This window comes from Podarcis bocagei (genome assembly GCF_964188305.1).
Source record: "Podarcis bocagei genome assembly, chromosome: 4".
NCBI classification, from domain to species: Eukaryota; Metazoa; Chordata; class Lepidosauria; order Squamata; family Lacertidae; genus Podarcis; species Podarcis bocagei.
The window spans coordinates 97009847-97029346 of NC_138128.1; the positions used below are offsets into that span (position 1 = coordinate 97009847).

Here is a 19500-nt window from a genome sequence, read left to right on the forward strand (position 1 = left end):
ATCCCGTGATCTGAAGTGGGAATTAGGTCTGCTGAACAAATAAACGGATTTTTATTGTTTAAGTCCCTGCAAATAAATCTAAATTATACAGAGTCTTCTGTTTCTATTGGAAAGAGGCATGCGTATAGAGGCAGTTAGAGGGTTTGCCCGGAAAAGTATTGACCAACCCGGTGTCTAAACCAACATCATTTATTGTACAATATTGAAATGCTGTGCTTTTAAGAGCAATTTAAAAAGGACAAATATCGTCCGTGCCTGAGGTGGTTTCCCCCTATCCGTATTGTGGGTTGTGTAACTTCTAGCTTACCCACAAAATTGCTCCCCAAAGTTAATGACATTACCACAATGACATGGTGGAGCATGGTTAGGATATTTCCTAAGTATCATGTGAAAATAATAATAATCTAAGAGCATTTGAAATATTTATCTTGAGATAGTTGCATGAGACACCGCACTGCTCAGGAGGCTAAGCAAGGATAGGAGGCGTTCTGATTATTGCTGTGGAACTGTTTGCGGGATCCACCCATGACGTCTGCTGTAATGAGTGTGCTATCAAGGAGCAACAAACTTTTGACCAGCTGCCAATGCTCAGCTCTGTGTGTTCCGGGAGCCTCAGCCACATCTGGCCACAGAGATAAATGGAGGAGACATTTCCCCAGAACTCTCTCGTGCATCAACTGCTTTGGCCTCCCACCTGAAACAGAGAGAGGATATATCACAAAGTATTGCTCTTTGGAGCATTGTGGGTCAGAAACGTTTGTTTGGGGACAGGAAATTGTGCTTTAAACAAGAATATTGTGTAACTTCTTCGGAGCTGTGCTGCTGGCAAGGAAGCGTTTTTCAGAACAATCTCTAAAATTTTCTTCATGCAAACAATTTACTAGGGATTATATAAAGTCCTAGTAGTTTTAAAAGGTAAAGGTAAAGGGACCCCTGACCATTAAGTCCAGTTGTGGATGACTCTGGTGTTGCGGTGCTCATCTCGCTTTACTGGCCGAGGGAGCCGACGTTTGTCCGCAGACAGTTTTTCCGGGTCATGTGGCCAGCATGACTAAGCCACTTCTGGCAAAACCAGAGCAGCGCACAGAAATGCCGTTTACCTTCCCGCCGGAGCGGTACCTATTTATCTACTTGCACTTTGACGTTCTTTCAAACTGCTAGGTTGGCAGGAGCTGGGACCAAGCAATGGGAGCTCACCCCATCACGGGGATTTGAACCTTCTGATCAGCAAGTCCTAGGCTCTGTGGTTTAGACCACAGCACCACCCACGTCCCACCTAGTAGTTTAGAAAAGTACAAAACAATGTTACGGTGTCAAATGCTCGTGAGGTACTTTCCCTGGCTCCCTACACAGAATTTAAAAGAATAATCAAATCTCACTAATTAACACTGGAAGCCTATAAATGTCTACTCAGCTATAGGGCCCTTTGACTTTAATTGGATTTGCGTCTAAGTGACTGCAGGATTTGGCCTTATACAACATAGTGCAATCTTAAAACCCAATGGTGATGGGTGGAGGAGATTGGCATTGCACATACTTGTCTCTCCAGTGATCTCTGCTGGCAGAAAAAAGCACCAACAGTTATGGGGGTTCTGTCCAGCTTTGCCCAAGGCAGACAGAAAGCTACTGCTGCTGGTTTTTCCATCAAGCAGAAAATCCTGAAATGGGGCATTTGGGGGCAGGGTGGGAGCAGTTTAGGATCTTTGGGATCCAAACCCTGCAGCTCTCCTAAGAGGCATGATTCTTGGCCGCTTTACAACAGAACCCTGAAGCTAGAGCAATAAGAAGTTATGAGACTTCCCCACTCCGAACACACATGGAGTCCTCTTTCAAATATACCGTATTTTTCGCTCTATAAGATGCACCCGACCATAAGACGCACCTAGTTTTTAGAGGAGGAATCTAATATTGTTGAAGAGGAAGGAGGAGGGACTAAACCGTCCCTCATCGTGCATCACTGTGAAGGCATCACAACAAGAGGTGCTGCGCAGCTCTCCCTCTTGCCCTGCTGGCTTCAGCAATAGCTGTGCAGCTTGCATTCGCTCCATAAGACACACACACATTTCCCCTTACTTTTTAGGAGGAAAAAGGTGCGTCTTATAGTGTGAAAAATACGGTATGTGGTTGTAGATTTGATGCCTTTCTCCTCCTCTGAATCCCATTTCTGATTACACTGTTAATGTGCTTCTAGTTTCAGTTGATGGTTTAAAGCAGTTAGAAGATTCCAATATGTGAGATTGCTGTTAAAAATGTAGATTAATTGTTTATTTGACATGGATTGGGTTTCTCTAAGTTGTCAGTTTAGATGTTCTTCCACATGGTCATCCTGGGAGAATGCTAATGGATGATTCCCATGATACTGGACATTAGCTAATACCAATGGACATTATCCTACTGAATAATCAGTTATCACTGCATTGCTATTAAATCCTTTTAAAGAATCAAGCTAAAGAATGGTCTTGTATGTTTTGACATTTGGAAAGGCTCATTTCTGATCTGAGCATTGTAAAAAAATTCTTAATAAGAGCTTTTCCATCATTAACATCACCTCAGTAGTGAGGTAGAGAGGTGAGGTCAGTGTAATCTGTATTTTCCTCCAAATATGGCTTATGGAAAATTACTGGAATTAGATTTCAAGAACAGATTCACTGTGCTGCCTCGAACAAGAGATTTTGTTTCACCTGCGTTGGGGGTGGGGTGGGGATTGTGAGGATAAAAATGAAGAACCCTGCTCATGTTCACTGAGGGTTCCTGAAACATGTACAGCTTGAAGCACGATAAATCCTGATAGTCAAGTAAAAAGAGGGTCCTGAAGTCAGCTGCAGTTGTGAGCACCTTGTGGGACATGACCCTGAGAAGAACAGGAAGAATGGGTCACAGCCTGCATGCTGCTTTGCATGAGTTACAAGGCCAGTTGCAAACTGGGGGAAAGAGTATCTGCTCAGCTTAATGTGAGTTCCTTTCTGCATGGAGATCTGTGCCTGCAAGGAGGGAGTTCTGGAAATGATTTTTTTGCCCCAACCTTTCTTTGAGTTCCTTGAAGGAAGAACAGGAATGCAGATATGCAAAACAACACCACCACCAAAACCCTTACCTATATAAATTGTGAAATCTTCTGATACTAAAACACCTGTTCTAAATTGATTGCAGATATATTGGCCAGCAACAAAGGACAAGGTGGATTTATGCAAACTAGCTGGAAAAGATGCACAGGTAAGTACAGTACATGCAGATGGAAACTGCCTTCAGTTGTGTGGGCACTGTTTAAAATCTGTTTGTTGGTTTCTGCTGCAGTCTTATCCCCAGTTACCTTGGAGTAAACCCCACTGAATGCAATGTGAGGCATTGTTTGGAAGAGAAAGGTGGTGGAGTCACCTTCTTTAATGCCAGCACTCCCTGTGGGACAAGCCTACATTCTGACGCCGTGACCTTCAAACAGAGACGCATCGAGAAGATGAGTGACCCAGTGGGTCACCAGTTGTATTTCCGTTGGTGAAAGTGGCAGCATAGATCAGGCATAGGCAAACTCTGGCTCTCCAGATGTTTGGGACTACAGTTCCCATCATCCCTAGCTAACAAGACCAGTGGTCAGGGATGATGGGAATTGTAGTCCCGAACATCTGGAGGGCTGGAGTTTGCCTATGCCTGGCATAGATGATAATTCTAAAAAAGGAATCAAGTAAAAGGTCACCAATTGTTTATCACCCTCTGGGATCTATATAGATATATGTACCTCACTCCAAAATGATTTCTTTTTTTCATCCTCCCTTTTACCCCAGTGCCTCCTTCAATTATTATTTTTTGATAAAGGCAGGGGGGGGGCGGAACCCCAAACCTCAGCTCAGCTCTAGTTCCTTAGTCATGTTCAAGTGTGATGGGATGTTATAAAAGTGAGGCCAACTGATATAGGGTGATTGATGCACAAGAGTCAAGCCTTGGTAAGGCAGGGTTTCCTTCCATTCTCTTTTTTGAATGCGTATTTCATAATAGATGCTCTGATCCATCACAACAATGCATAATAAAGGCGCTTCAAGGACAACGTTGACTGAAGTGGAACTGTGGCAATGCTCCCTATTGAAGGGGGAGTATTCATTACAGAATGGAGCTTGTAGGTTTCCATCATTCAGCATAAGCCCTTTGAAATCCGTGAGAGTTGTAAATTATGTGGATTTACTCCATTTTCATTTACGCCTGTTGAAAAAGCCAGTTTCTGCTAGGAACGTGCAGAGAACAGCTTGAACACAGCATATTAACAGAAGCAGACTTGTGCGTTAATATTACAGTAATTAGTTGATGGCAGAATATTATTATTTTTTAACCAACCCATGCTGCTGGCCTATGCAAGAGAAGACCATTGGTCCCTCAAGCCCAGTGCTGTGGTCTCTAACAGTCAGAAGTCACAGACAGATAAACGTGCTCTTGCCTGAGTTGCTTCAATAAAGAAGATGAGAATTGAACAATGGATCTCCTGAATGCCAAACACACACTGTGCTGAGCTAAAGCCCCACAATCCTCTGGGCACAACTGTTCTTAATTTCTCCATTTCTCCCCACCTGTCCAAACCAGACCATTTTCTTCTCCAGTAGCTTAGTTTGGACATCATACCAAACCATTGGGTAATGGGAGGCTTTGTTGGGCAGCTGCTGAGGACCCCTTCTTTTGGGGGGCACACCGTTGATCCCCAGAGCCTCCTTGACATCTCTGCCTGCTTACTTGCAAACTGTGGCAAGAGCAAGGCTCCAGACCAGCAGTTTCCACTTGCTTCTGGGTGGTTTTGAGGACTGGGAAGAGAGAGAGAGAGGACCCCTAAATGGCCAGTGGAGACCTCAGCAAGGAGGAGATGGAACCACTCCATGGTTCCATGATTTGAGCCTTTAGATGTGCAGTGCTCAAACAATTGTTCTGAGCTGTTCGTTGGCTTTCTCTTCCCGCTCCATCTCTGCAAATCCATTGCTTCCATCAAGTAGTGCAGTGATTTATTGGTTTGCATGTCCCACCAGACTATATTTAGCTCAAACTACGGTTTGCAAACCCACTTCAGACGATGATTTGTGATTCTGGTATACTCCCCAATCACAAATCATGGTTTGTCAATTCAGACGCCAAGCCACAGTTCAGCTTCCTTAACTATGGTTTGGTGTGAAAGCTGGGTGTTATGCAATGTTTAGTTTTAAAACAATAAACCCTGTTTGCCGGCTTTCTGCCAGACATTTCTCCAAGTTGTTTCAAACCTTCCTCAGCATCATGCAGTATAGTGGCCTGGCAATGGAATGGAATGGAATATTGCATAGCTAATGATGATGAATAATTTCTGCCCTTCTTTCCACAATAGACAGAATGTGCCAACTTCATCAGAGTCCTACAGCCTTACAACAAGACCCATGTTTATGTCTGCGGTACGGGAGCTTTCCACCCGGTCTGTGGCTACATAGAGCTTGGAACACACAAAGAGGTAATTTAATCCACTCCCAAATGGTGCATGACAAGGAATGGCTCTAACTTTCCCTCGCATCCATCATTCCCTTGAAAATACAGTCTATGGCCATATAAAAAATGATCTGACAGCCCTTTATACAAACAATAGGTCAATGTTAAGTTTTTGCCAGTCGTGTAAGAACTCATGTTCTCACATTTTTGATGTGTGCATATTGCACGTTAGCAAACCTCTGCGCTCAAACAAGGTGATTAATATCATTCTGCACAGGCTGGCTTTTCTGGGTGATTAATGGTGCAACGGGCCCATTGAACCCAGATGGCTTGTGCGACCTTCCCCAGCAGGGAATGGTAGCCAGAGAAAGGAAGCACACTAGGCCCATTTAAATGGGCAGGCTAGAGAGCTGGATTTGGATGTTGGCAACTCCAGTCCAAGTCCCTGCTAAAACATGTTTCTCTCTGGACCTCTCTCCATCCTTAGAGTGGAAGCCAGTCTTGTGTTGATTGTTCCATTGGGGAGAGAGAGTCTTGCTGCACTTTGGGGGCTCATTGCACTAGCCACCACTGGCACAACTCTTTAGCTGAATGTGGCCCAGAGCTCGTTAGAGGATACATGGAAGGAGCATTCCAAAGTACATTATACACGGATGCTACAGAAATTGAGCAATAATAATATTAAGTAAAGGAATGGCAAGGCGTATCATGCCTCCATGGGGACTGAGAGTTCTCCACCACTGTGTGGTTTTTGTTTAGAGATTGATTGCACATTTAATGAAACGGTGTTGCATTTTGTTTCTGCTTTCGCATCATGTTGCTAATGCTTTATTTTGAATGTTTACGGTCCTCCGCCTCGGGACCTTTAGCTGAAGGGCAGATTCTGAAAGCTTTTAATGTGTAAATAAATAAATAGATAGATAAATGAAGGCTGCCTCTGATGGTGGGAATGACTCTGAGACACATAGTCAGCACCCCATCGAGACAAAAACAAAAGGGGGGAAAGTGGGAGAGAAGGAATTTATCTTTGCAAGAGCCTCAAAGCTGAGTGTAGGCTTCCTCTATACAAAAGCCAAGCTGTGCCGTGGTGCCAAGTTCTTTCTATCTAATTCTGTAGCTTCAAAGGGCCAGATGACCATTATACTAATCTTTGTAATTATCAAACAACACACTTGCGATTTGTTGCAAATGGAGACTCTAATCTCCTGTTGTGGAAGCAAAAATCTCAAGATGTTCTTCCTTCCTCTAATGAGCTTTTCATGCCTGCTGGTCAGCCTTTGAGACCTGCCAGCTACCTGCCGTCCTGGGCCATTCTGTAGAAAGATAAATGTCTGGCTGGTGATCAGGTGGCTTACAACCTGGTTTTAAACTATGCAAGGCTCTCTCCAGAAGGGTTAGAGAGTTCAGCACAAGGAGATTAAAAAAATCTAGGCCTTCTGCCATTGCAGTCGATGCCAAGTCTAATTTCATGGAAGCAAGATGGCCGTGCCTTTGGCTATCATACAACTTACAGATGTGAGACCTACCCTGCTGAATCAGACTAGAGTTTTAGCCAGAGGCCCCCGGGGAGCTTACAAAGTGGGTAGGAAGAGTGCAGCTATCCCTGGCTGTTCCGTCCCTGCAGCTGATCTTAACGGGTATACTTCTTTGGAACATGGCAGTTTCATCTTGCTATTGCCACCAACTGCCTTGCCCTCCAGGACACCCAAAACCCTTCAGGTTTTGGCCTTGCAAGGTTATGTTATCATTCACCAGTCATCCCACACATTTTTAATCAGGCTTTCTTGCATGTAAAAGGTTTGAAGAGTTCATTACCCTGTTAGTCTTTCATTATAGCATGTTAGTCTTTCAAAGCAGTCTCTTGGCACCGTTCAGGTGAAGAGAGTCGTGAAGAAAAGGAGCAGCCTCAATTCACAACTGAACCGGCAGATACGAACTCTGAGTTCAGGTGTCACGTCTTCTCCCTAAGCACCAACACCTCCATTCTCCAGAGACTCTGCCTTTCCTTCTCCTGCAGCAGCTGCCACCTTCTCCAGCCAGAGACAGCTGTAGAGAATGTCCTGGGTTTTTTGCATGGGCCCAGGAAGAGGTGGTGCCCTTCCATCCTTCCCTTCCTTGGATCCCAGCACAAAGTGAGAGGATGCAAATGGAGGAATGGGCGGTCCTTTCACTTCTGTGACTGGTGGGATGCCTTCTTCACTTTCCCTCACTGCAGAGGCAGGAGTAGTAGTCAGGCAGTTGAGTTGAAGGGGGTGGAAAGTACAAGACCAGCCTGTCAGTTCAGCTGCAAAGTTGTGGGGAAACTTTTTTGTGAGTTGTCCTGTTACGCTATGCCTGCCTTTGCCTTTAGGAAGATAAACATGTCAGTACACATAGATGTTGTGACCGGGCTGTGGCTCCATTGAGCAGGGTGTAAACCTTGTACTGTGAATGAGCAGAGCTATTGCTGAGCATCCCATTGCTACGCAGCTTGACACAGCTCTCCCCTTGCCCAAACTAGGCTGACTTGTAAGATATACGGCATCACCAGTTTAATGCTTTGCTTTTCAGAGACAAGAACATAAATCAGCACATGAAAGGGCAATATTAGGCAGCTATAGAAAGCGGCAAAGAAAATCTGAGCCATATAATTCAGTTTGCTGCCTTTTCCTATATGGGCTTTTACGTTAGAAATCAGACCGCTCTTGGACTAATGAAAATATCCTTTATACGCAGGATGTGGCATTCAGATTTGATGCTCACAACTTGGAGTCTGGCAGACTGAAATGTCCTTTTGATCCTCAGCAGCCGTTTGCATCTGTCATGGCAGGTAAGAGTTTAGCAGAAGCAATAATTTCCTGCTCATTATATTATAAGAACATTCAGCTTAAAAGCTGGTGTTGCATATTGGCTGAGTGGCTCTTATGAACCAGGAAGTCCCTGATGCAGATCCCTTTCCTGTAATGAACCTGTTATATGGCACACTAAGGCCCAGTCCACTTTCCCCCTCTTCTGTCTCCAGCATTAGGCTAATAATGGCAACCTTCCTTTCCAAGGTTGTCGTAAGGATTACGATGCATGCACTTGAAAGCTGCATACAGTGGTGCCCCGCAAGACGAATGCCTCGCAAGACGGAAAACTCGCTAGATGAAAGAGTTTTCCGTTTTGGAGGTGCTTCGCAAAACAAATTTCCTATGGGCTTGCTTCGCAAGAAGACAATGTCTTGCGAGTTCCTGCTGGGTTTTTTTCCCTCTCCCCCCTTTTTTCTAAGCCGCTAAGCCACTTATCAGCTGATCCGATCAGCAGATAAGCCGCTAAAAGCCGCTAAACGCCGCTAATAGCGCTAATCCGCTAATCCTTCAAAGGGCTTGCTTTGCAAGACGAAAAAACCGCTAGACGAAGAGAATCACAGAACGGATTCTTTTCGTCTTGCGAGGCACCACTGTATAAGGCAAACACTTGAAAGCTGTCTATAAATAAATGCCAAAATACCTACATGAAGAAATATACCTCTGAATACCAGTTGCTAGAAACTGCAGGAGGAATGGGAGTCATGGACTAGATAAGCCACTGGCACGATCTAGCAAGCTTTTTATTGGTTTTTAGTATTTTGGTGAAAAATACTAGGTAAAATTAAAAGGATAATTCCTTGGATGATTAAGATCCAGGTTTGGAACAACTGCTCTTTGGTGAGAGAGCCCTAGCAGAGATTTGAAATCACAAAATATGCAGCAAAATACAATGCAGGAATATAGACTGTTAGAGCTTTGAAATATAAGTTGCTTCCCGCTTCCCTTAGCATAGAAAGGGGCCACATGTTTGGTAAGTTAAAACCTCTTACAAACTCTTCAAAGCTCAGATACATGTGTGTTATGTACTGAGTTGAATAGGATCCAAACTGCAGCAGTCTGATTGGTCCTAGAACAATAGGATCCAAATTGCAGCAGTCTGATTGGTCCTAGAACAATAGGATTCAGAATGCAGCAGTCTGATTGGTCCTAGAACAATAGGATCCAAATTGCAGCAGTCTGATTGGTCCTAGAACAATGCAGCAATATGATTGGTTGGCAGGAACCACCCAATCCTGCTCCAGATAGAAGTGAATCCACAACCTGATTGGCTTACAGTAGAATTCCAGAATTAACCAATCATGTGCAGCCCATTGTGTAAATAATGTATATAAAGCAGATACTTTGAGGGGACTTTCATTCATTCCTCCTCACCACTATGAGCTGAATAAAGAGCATGAAATCACTTTGCGACTCTGAGTATATTTCAATGTGCTTTTTCACACAGCATTCAGAAAAGACGGGCAGTAAAACGTACATTCCAAAGTAGCGAGAGTTTTTAAATTATTTGTATTGAAATATAAAAATGGCTTACTTAAGCCGTGCACTCCAGTTTAGACCTCCTTGCTGGTAGGGTTCACATGGTGCACTGGGAGAACCAAGAGCTTGGTAACCCTTCCTCCCAAGGTAAGGAGGGTGACCTAGCCTGGCAGGACAGCTTACTCTATGGTCTTAACCCCTTACACATTAATTAGAGTTAAGCATGTTGGTTATATTAGCCTCGATGTCCCACACTCTTCTATGGTTATTATGAGCTGCTTCCAGTCATCTCTGAGCTAGAGCAATACTATGCAGCTTCATATGGAATACTTACCCAATTTATTTGAAGTAAAAAAAAAAAAAAGGTAACAGGTAAAGGACCCCTGGATGGTTAAGTCCAGTCAATGGGATGCGGTGCTTATCTTGCTTCAGGCTGAGGGAACTAGTTTTTGTCTTCAGACAGCTTTTCTGGGTCATGTGGCCAGTATGACTAAAACGCTTTTGGTGCAACAGGACACTGTTACAGAAGCCAGAGTGCATGGAAATGCTGTTTACCTTCCTGCCATAGTGGTACCTATTTATCTACTTGCACTGGTGTGCTTTCGAACTGCTAGGTTGGCAGAAGCTGGGACAGAGCAATATGAGCTCACCCCATCTTGGGGATTCGAACCGCTGACTTTCCGATCGGCAAGCCCAAGAGGCTCAGTGGTTTAGACCACAGTGCCACCCCCTGTCCCGTGTATTTGAATGTATTTTAAGTACATGCCTGTCATAATCAACACAGCCAGTTTTTCCAAGCTCCTTCATTTATGTCGTATTTGTGTATGCATTTCTCTCTGGGCTTCTCCACACTGACCTTTCCTCATCACTTTTCAGGCACAGGCCATGCTGTAAAGCTCCATTTCTGAGTACTCTTTTCCGCCCCCAGAGCAGTCTCCATGAAAACCCGCTCTTCAAAGCTGAACTGGAGCAACCAGCAATCCAAGGAAAACCAGAATTGCCATTTGTCGCACTCCAGCTTTAAAGAGAGGGTTTTCATGAGAAAAGCTCCAGGGCAAAAAAGAAAGAAAGAAAATAAAAATTACTCGGAGCTTCAAAGCATGGACCTGTGCCTGGAAGCTAGCAAAAGTAAAGTGTGGACAAGCCCTAAGGGACACACATTCACTTGCATAAAGACCTGTTTCTTACTAGGGCTGAGTGAAAACAACTCCCCCAAATTCTCTACTCTATTTGTAGGTGGCACAATTAGGGTGGGTGGGAATTTGTCAAATAGATGGGGGGGGGGCTGATATTTTCTTCCTCTGAGGTATTTTGGCTCAATGTAGAAAGAAAGCCTTGTTAGCTCATATTGTGAAATGAAGGATTTGGTCAGAAAATCGTTTTTCTGAGAAATTTCAACACAACCATGTTTCCAAAAATGGCTGCTAACCTAGCCCCACTTACCTGAAAGTAATGAAGTCACTGAAATGAATAGGACCTACTTCTGAGTAGATGTGATTAAACTTGCACTGTAAGACATGACATGAATGTACAATACCGCCCAGTCTTCTTCCGGCCTTTGAATCGTAGCTTTGAGTAGAGTCAGAGACTCGCTGTCATGCACTGTAAGACTAATTCCTCTGTTTCTGCATGTACTTTGGCTATCTTTGTCACAGTTATTGTTTCTGAGCACCTCCACATTTTCATTACTTGTCCATCAAGTTGTATGCCTTACAGAAGATAAGAGAGATCCACCCTGGCATTCTTACTTGTGCCAAAAGAGAAGTTTCTTTGAAGGATTGGTCACAGTGTATTTATAAAAAGAATATGACTAATGTTCACCCTTTATTCTCGGATAACGAGATTGATGATTCCTATTGCCTGACCCTGCTGAGGTCCCAGACTTCCATTATTAAAAAACAGCAACAATAGGACTTGTCTGTCTTGGAATGTTTTACCTCTTTTAAATGACCCTAAAGCATTCTTTAAAGACAGCTTGGAAAATTCCCCTAGTCTCCCTTTCTTTGATACAAAGGCAATGATTTATTACAGAATTAAGCAATGTTCTAAGAAACATTGCTGCACCTTTGAAATGTCATAAGGAGAGGATGCATCAATAGCTCAGTTGGTGGAAGCATAATATATCTAACAATGAATCTGTTTTACGAACAGAGTCCACTTTTAGGATGTGTCCAAGTGTCCAGGGCTCAAATTGCAAACCCTGCGGCCAGAGACTCCAGGGAGGTGGGTTTTTAAGGACACCTACCAACCAAGGGACGTGGGTGGCGCTGTGGGTAAAACCTCAGTGCCTAGGACTTGCTGATCGTATGGTCGGCGGTTCGAATCCCTGCGGCGGGGTGAGCTTCCGTCTTTCGGTCCCAGCTCCTGCCCAACTAGCAGTTCGAAAGCACCCTTAAGTGCAAGTAAATAAATAGGTACCACTTTATAGCGGGAAGGTATACGGCGTTTCCGTGTGCTGCGCTGGTGCTGGCTCGCCAGCGGCAGCTTCGTCACGCTAGCCACGTGACCCGGAAGTGTCTCCGGACAGCGCTGGCCCTTGGCCTCTTAAGTGAGATGGGCGCACAACCCTGGAGTCGGACACGACTGGCCCGTACGGGCAGGGGTACCTTTACCTTTACCTTTACCTTACCAACCAAGGCAAGATTTAAGAGAAGGGAGGTGGAGCCAGATGGAAACTGGCAGTTTAGAGAACTGAACCAACTATGTCAGGCACCCCATGAGCCATACCCTGGGATCACCTTCCTATATCAGTACAAATCTACATCTGAGTTACAGCAGGGAAGGGATCCAAACAAAATGTGAAAAATAGGCAGGAGGAATGCACAACAACCTGGTCAAAGGCAACCATTAATGCAGATATTTTACAGGTGAGAATCACTGCAGTTGAGAGAGAAACCATTTTCCCAAAGGCAGCCAAGAGATAATAATAATTACAACAACAACAACAACAACAACAACAACAACAACAACAACAACAACAACAACAACTTATTATTTATACCCCGCCCATCTGGCTGAGTTTCCCCAGCCACTCTGGGCGGCTCCCAATCAGTGTTAAAAACAGTACAGCGTTACATATTAAAAACTTCCCTGAACAGGGCTGCCTTAAGATGTCTTCTGAATGTCATGTAATTATTTATCTCTTTGACATCTGGTGGGAGGGCGTTCCACAGGGCGGGCGCCACTACCGAGAAGGCCCTCTGTCTGGTTCCCTGTAGCCTCACTTCTCGCAATGAGGGAACCGCCAGAAGGCCCTCGGCGCTGGATCTCAGTGTCCGGGCTGAATGATGGGGGTGGAGACGCTCCTTCAGGTATACAGGACCGAGGCCGTTTAGGGCTTTAAAGGTCAGCACCAACACTTTGAATCGTGCTCGGAAACGTACTGGGAGCCAATGCAGATCTCTCAGAACCGGTGTTATGTGGTCCCGGCGGCCACTCCCAGTCACCAGTCTAGCTGCCGCATTCTGGATTAATTGCAGTTTCCGGGTCACCTTCAAAGGTAGCCCCACGTAGAGCGCATTGCAGTAGTCCAAGCATGAGATAACTAGATAATGATAAACAGTCTTAATGAACAAGTTGCGCCAGCACTCTTAAGCATAAAGTTTCATTTTAGAGCAGGGGAACATCAAGGCTCAGAGATATGCAACTTGTCCATTGATCAGTCAATTAAAAATAGGCATGAGAACATAAGAGCCCTGTTGAATCAGGCCAACGGCGCATCATCCCTAGCATCCGGTTTACATAGGACCCTATCAGATGCCTATGGGAAGACCGCAGGCAGAACTTCAGAGCAACAGCATTCTTCCTCATTGGAATTCCTGGTACTGTGGTCTTTTTGTTACTGGATAATTGAGATCCAGAAATCCTGTATGATCTTCTGTCCACCTTCTGTGCACAGCCATGGTAAGGCTTTAGCCCCCTTCAGGTCAGATGAGAATTGCAGTGTAACATCTGCTCCCTCTCCCTTGATTGGCAGGTGGTCTGAACACTTTGGGGTTGGCCAGGGAAACTGACAGCTTTCAGTTCAAGCTTCCGCTCAGGAGTCATTGAAAATCCACTGCTTCTGTACCACCAGCAAAGGGTGGAAAACAGTGCTCATTTTGTGCCAGGATTTGGGTACAGAATCATCATATCCTAGGCCAGGCCAGCTGAAATCAAAAGCTCCCTGCATGGCAACTGTTTTATTATTGTGCAGTGGCTCATGGTGTGGTTTGCTCTGCTTTCTCCACATCGCCACAAACATTTGGAAAGGCAGACTCTCATACATTAGATGGAATTGGTACAGCAGCTTTCTGCCACCACTTAGACTTGGAGCAACTTAAAGCAGACGCCAATGTGGCAGTGCCAAAAAGCAAAGGCAGCCTTTAATCTCCAGCTCTTTCTATGTGGGAAAGCTTACCGCAGGAGTGGCAAGATCAAGACAGGCTCCTTGGCAAATACATTGTTTGGAGGCAGGGCCCAGGGTGAATGGGCTGGTTCCTGTGTTTGCTGTCTTCATTCATCATGCCCGCTCTTCTGAGGCACACGCATGGGCACAGCTTGCAGGGGCCAGATGCAAAGGGGAACGGGTGGATTGTCATGGGCAAGGATCCCTACCCTTTCTGAAGATTTGAAGGATGGAGAACACAGGGAGACAGTCAGCAATGTGTCCCCTTCTTAGAGACTTCATGGAAGAAGATGGAATCCCAAGGAACAGTGGCTGTATCAACAGAAATGTAGTGTCCCAATCAAGGGAAGTAATATTCTGCCTTGGTCAGACCACACCTGTTCTGGGCGCCACGAGGATGTTGACAAGCTGGAACGTGTGCAAAGGAGGGCAACCAACATGACCAAGGGTCTGGAAACCAAGCCTTATGAGGAATGATTGGGAGTGTGTAGCCTGGAAGAGTGGAGACCAGAGCCGTCTTTCCCATAGGACTTAGTGGTGCATTGCGCCAGGGTGTCAGCCCTTCAGGGGTGCCTCAGCGAGTGGGGGAGCTGCGCAGCTTTGCCGGCGGCCTCCCCTTTCCCTGCACGCCCACCAGCTGTGCCCCACCAACCATATGACTGGCGGGCATGCAGCTTACTTCCCAAGCCTCCACGGGAGGAGAGTGATCCCTGCAGAGGCTTAGGATGGAAGCTGCGCTCTGCCAACTATATGGCTGGCAGCGCACAGCTTGCCCACCCCACCCCCACTAACCGTGGTAATTTGGGGGCGCTGGGTGGATATCTGCTAAAGACAGCCCTGGAGGAGACTGAGAAGAGATATGATAGGCAGCTTCAAATATCTCAAGGGCTCTCACGTGGAAGAGGGAGTAAGCTTGTTGCTATGGAGGGTAGGACTCAGACCAATGGCTTCAAGTTACAAGAAAGGAGATTCCAGCAAACATCAGGAAGAACTTTCTGACAGTAAGAGCTGTTTGACAGTGGAACAGACTCGCTTGGGAGGTTGTGGACTCTTCTTCCTTGGAGGTTTATAAGCAGAGGTTGGATGGCCATCTGTCATGTCTGCTTTAGCTGAGATTCCAGCATTGGACGGGATTGGAGTCCCAGCTCTACAAGTCTATGATTCTAAGACAAACTGCATCTCCTCAAATTCCATCTTCTATACAGCTATTAATGGTACCTTCAGTTTTTCCCCGATGAACGTGGTGGATGTGACAGCAGGACTGTAGAAATGGCTTCCAACTGTTGTTGATTGTATATGTTTCTCTGTGAAATCTGCAGCTAGAGAGGGTCTTCTTCCTGCTCCCTGCTCCCTACACACACTGAGAGAGAGAGAGAGAGAGAGAGAGAGAGAGAGAGAGAGAGAGAGAGAGAGAGAGAGAAAGAAAGAAAGAAAGAAAGAAAGAAAGAAAGAAAGAAAGAAAGAAAGAAAGAAAGAAAGAAAGAAAGAAACTTTTCTCTTTTGATGAATCTCTTTGGGCTTTCCTTGGAGTGCCCTGAGCTGTTTTATCTGAGACTGAACTCCTGCATTCACTTCAGATGCCCTTTAGGGGAAGTTTGGCAGCAATGGAACCTGGGAATCCTTTGGAAGAATCACACGGAGAAAAGCTGATGTGTGAGCCAACGTTTGAAAGGGAAGGACACTGTAATGATGCAAAATGGAAATAAATCTGGAAATGACTTAAATGAACGTTATCCTTTTTTTGGAAACCCGCTTGACAAAGTGCACCCAAACGACTTAACTGATGCACGCAAGCACATCGCTTCTTACGTGTGCCACTGTTATTTCACTGTTCTGTGTTCTCTGTCTTCTAACAATCCACGATCTCCATGCTCTTCATAGGAGCTAACAGGCATGCAGGAGATCAAAGAACAAGCCAAGTGCTGAAAGGTCCTTGTCACCAGAGGTTAAAGCAAGATGGGCTGTTTCTTTTAACCCTTTTATCAGTCACTGAGCATGTCTGTCAGTTAGCAGACATTAATTACACCATTCATTCTTCATTACGACTCCTACCTTTCAGAATGTGTTGTGATCACTGCACAAAGGACTTGTGTCATCTGAAAATGGGGAAATTAAAAAAACACACTCTTCTGTTTGTTTTTAATAATAATAATAATAATAATAATAATAATAATAATAATAATAAGCAGACTGTATACACATAAAGCATACTTTGTTTTATCAAATTTCTATACACACCATTAGATGTAATACTAAAACCATGACTGATGCTGAAAACAGCCTCTGGGGATCTTCCCCCCTCTTCTTTCTATACTATCTGGAAGAGTTTGCCTTGGGCTCTGACATTCTGCATTCTTCCTCCCCTCTCCATATCATCGGCTGCCAGTTGCAGAGAAGAGTACAGGACCGGATAAGTTTTGCTAAATGTTGCATGGGGGCGGGGAGATAAAATGCACAGCTAGTGCTTTGTATGTCAGCCACATGTTTACAATCACATCTGGTTTGGCCCTAAATCAAGGATTTGGACATTTTCACACTAGATTTCTTTTTAAAAGTGTTTTGAAGTTGTTCGTTCAGCCATTATAGACGGTGCGTACGGAAGTTGGTAAGCTCAGGTGTCCACAGATGACAAACGGTGTTGGAATAATTTGAAAACAATGGGGTCAAATGGATATAGAAAAATAAGCAGAGACAGAGGATTTGCTTGGTAGGGATACTGCATGCAAATCATGTTTTGGATAGTGTAACAAGCTCACAGTTATTGAACGGAGGGCTGTCTGTCTTCCTGTCACTTGATGCAATAATTAAACACCTCACAAGTCTTCTGCTTTAAAGTGCTGCTCCTGGTTTGCAGTATCAGCTGATGCAAGTGAATTTGTAGATGGATTCGGAATGCTGTCTGAACAGAACCTCTGGATACGGAAATGGCATCGTTCCCTCAATGTCTGATTTGCCCTTGATTTCCCCCAGATGTTGTTGGACTACAACTCCCATCTTCCCTGAGCTCTGGCCTTGCCAGCTATGGGTGATGTCAGTTGTAGCTCAACAACATCTGGGGACCCACAGGTTTAGAAAGGCTGGAACAAAACAGCACCACACACGTGAACAAAGCACCCACAGGTTGAGCCCTGAGATTCGCAAAAGCATGTAAATCTTACATGCTTCTGCAAATCTTTTTTTAAAAAGTCTATTAAGTGGGAGAAACTCCCGAAACATCCCAATAGTGTGATCCGAGTGTGCCTAGCTGCCACAGAGTGCAGAATGTGGCTGGGTTTTGGGGAGATGTGGGGTGCAAAGCAGACTGGAATGGAGAAGGGGCATGGCTGACGGAATGGCACACTGCTACATTTTGTTGCAGCTCCCACTTGCTCCTCTGAATTTCAGATTCAAGGGACCTACAATGGGAGGCCATCCCCTCCACTCTCCCAACTGTGAGCATTTGGCTGCCCACTGGAATGCTGGAGTAACTGAGCAATCTAGGCAGGTTGGTTTCTTAAAAATGAAAGTAAAGTTTTTGGCTCCAGGGAGGAGAAAAAACAACAACATTTGCAATGGTTCTGAGATCACAGGCCTACATGCCTCTTTTGAGATTGTCTACAAAATAAGAGCAACCACTGTCTGCATACCTTAATCCTAAATAATGTGTTTCTGTTTGTTTTCCATTTGTAGATGAATATCTGTATTCTGGAACGGCCTCTGATTTCCTTGGCAAAGACACTGCTTTAACACGTTCTCTGGGTTCATCACAAGACCACCATTACATCCGGACTGATATTTCAGAACATTACTGGCTCAGTGGTAAGAGAACTAAGCATGTGTCACTAGGGAACGCACAGTCTCTGTTTCTGAGCCCAGAAACCTGTTTTACTGCACAGCCTAGTTGTCATCTATAGTACAACTGCAGACGCAGACATCCTGATGTATTTCCTTCTGTTGGGTTCAAGGCCTCAACCCAACCCTCTGCAGGTGCTCTGATGAACACCTGGAACTTCTGTACAGGGCAGTTCCATGTATGGAATAGATATGTGTATATGCGTAACTGTTTGTGCCACTGCAGCCAACAAATTACCATTGAAGTTTACATCTCTAAAGGTAAAGGGACCCCTGACCATTAGGTCCAGTCGCAGATGACTCTGGGGTTGCGACACTCATCTTGCTTTATTGGCCGAGGGAGCCAGCGTACAGCTTCTGGGTCATGTGGCCAGCATGACTAAGCCGCTTCCGGCAAACCAGAGCAGCACACGGAAACGCCGTTTACCTTCCCGCCGGAGTGGTACCTATTTATCTACTTGCGCTTTGATGTGCTTTTAAACTGCTAGGTTGGCAGGAGCAGGGACCGAGCAACGGGAGCTCACCCCGTCATTGCGGGGATTCGAACCGCCGACCTTCCGATCGGCAAGTCCTAGGCTCTGTGGTTTAACCCACAGCTCTAGCTCTGCAGAAATATCAAGAAGCCATAAAATCCTGGCCTAGGAGAGCAGCTTGGAATGCAAAGCTCACACTTCATTAGATATCCTTGATCTAAGGCAGAATTGATGCTCATTGGCAGAGTAGCCCTGGCATCTCCAGTTAGGGCTGGGAATATTCCCTTCCTGCAACCCTGGAGAACTGTTGTTAGTCACTGGTTACACAATTGCTGAGCAACATGGAGCGATGGTCTGCCCCAAAATAAGACAGCTTCTTATCTTCCAGTTTTGCCTAGGCAGGCAGGTACCCCAGGAAAACAGAATGTGCAGCAAAGTTAGACATGTGTGTTCTAATCTGGAGTTTTCCAAATAAACCTGGCTACAGGCTTCCAGATGCGAGCTCCACACCAGCAGGTGGGGCTTGGCGGTACTTCTCTGTTCTTACACCCAACCATTCCTCCTCAATTTTCCATTCCGGGTATGCATGCAGATGTTTTATACCCGCACATCTAATTGAAACGAAAACAAGCAAACGAAAACAGAAACTGCAAGAGCAAACACTACCGGCCTCAATTATCATGCCTCACAATGGGTGAGATGGAAGCTTGTGTTGTTGGGGGTGGGGTGTTGCAATTTCAAATTGCATTTTTTTTTAAAAAAAGTTAATCCTGAAGTCTTCAGCAAGAGTGATATTTATTTGCCTTGCTTGTATAAGGCTTCTGCAAAAATGATAATGAGGTTCTTCGCAAGATCTGTGAAGTAGTAGCTGCAGTAGCATTTTTGTCATTAATGTATGTAATGGAGGAGAGCAAGAATGTTGCTCCCTTCTCCCTTCTCCTTTTCCTGCAGGAGCCCAGCAGGGCTTTGGGTAAAGTGGTTGATCTGGCTTCACTTTTTACTGGCACCACCCACCCAATTTAGGAATGCAGCCTTCATGTATGTCTTTTAAACAGTTAATTTTCGATCAAAACCA

The 19500-nt window shown here is 45.0% G+C and overlaps 1 protein-coding gene across 1 annotated transcript in view; it reads left to right on the top strand.

Moving 5' to 3' along the window:
- The window catches only part of SEMA3D (semaphorin 3D), a 184828-nt gene that overhangs the window by 83042 nt on the left and 82286 nt on the right, over nucleotides 1-19500 (top strand). The window contains exons 4-7 of the mRNA XM_081191628.1: nucleotides 3151-3213; nucleotides 5333-5452; nucleotides 8143-8236; nucleotides 17791-17919. Of these exons, the coding sequence (XP_081047754.1) occupies nucleotides 3151-3213; nucleotides 5333-5452; nucleotides 8143-8236; nucleotides 17791-17919 (406 nt within the window). The remainder of the gene's footprint in view (nucleotides 1-3150; nucleotides 3214-5332; nucleotides 5453-8142; nucleotides 8237-17790; nucleotides 17920-19500) is intronic.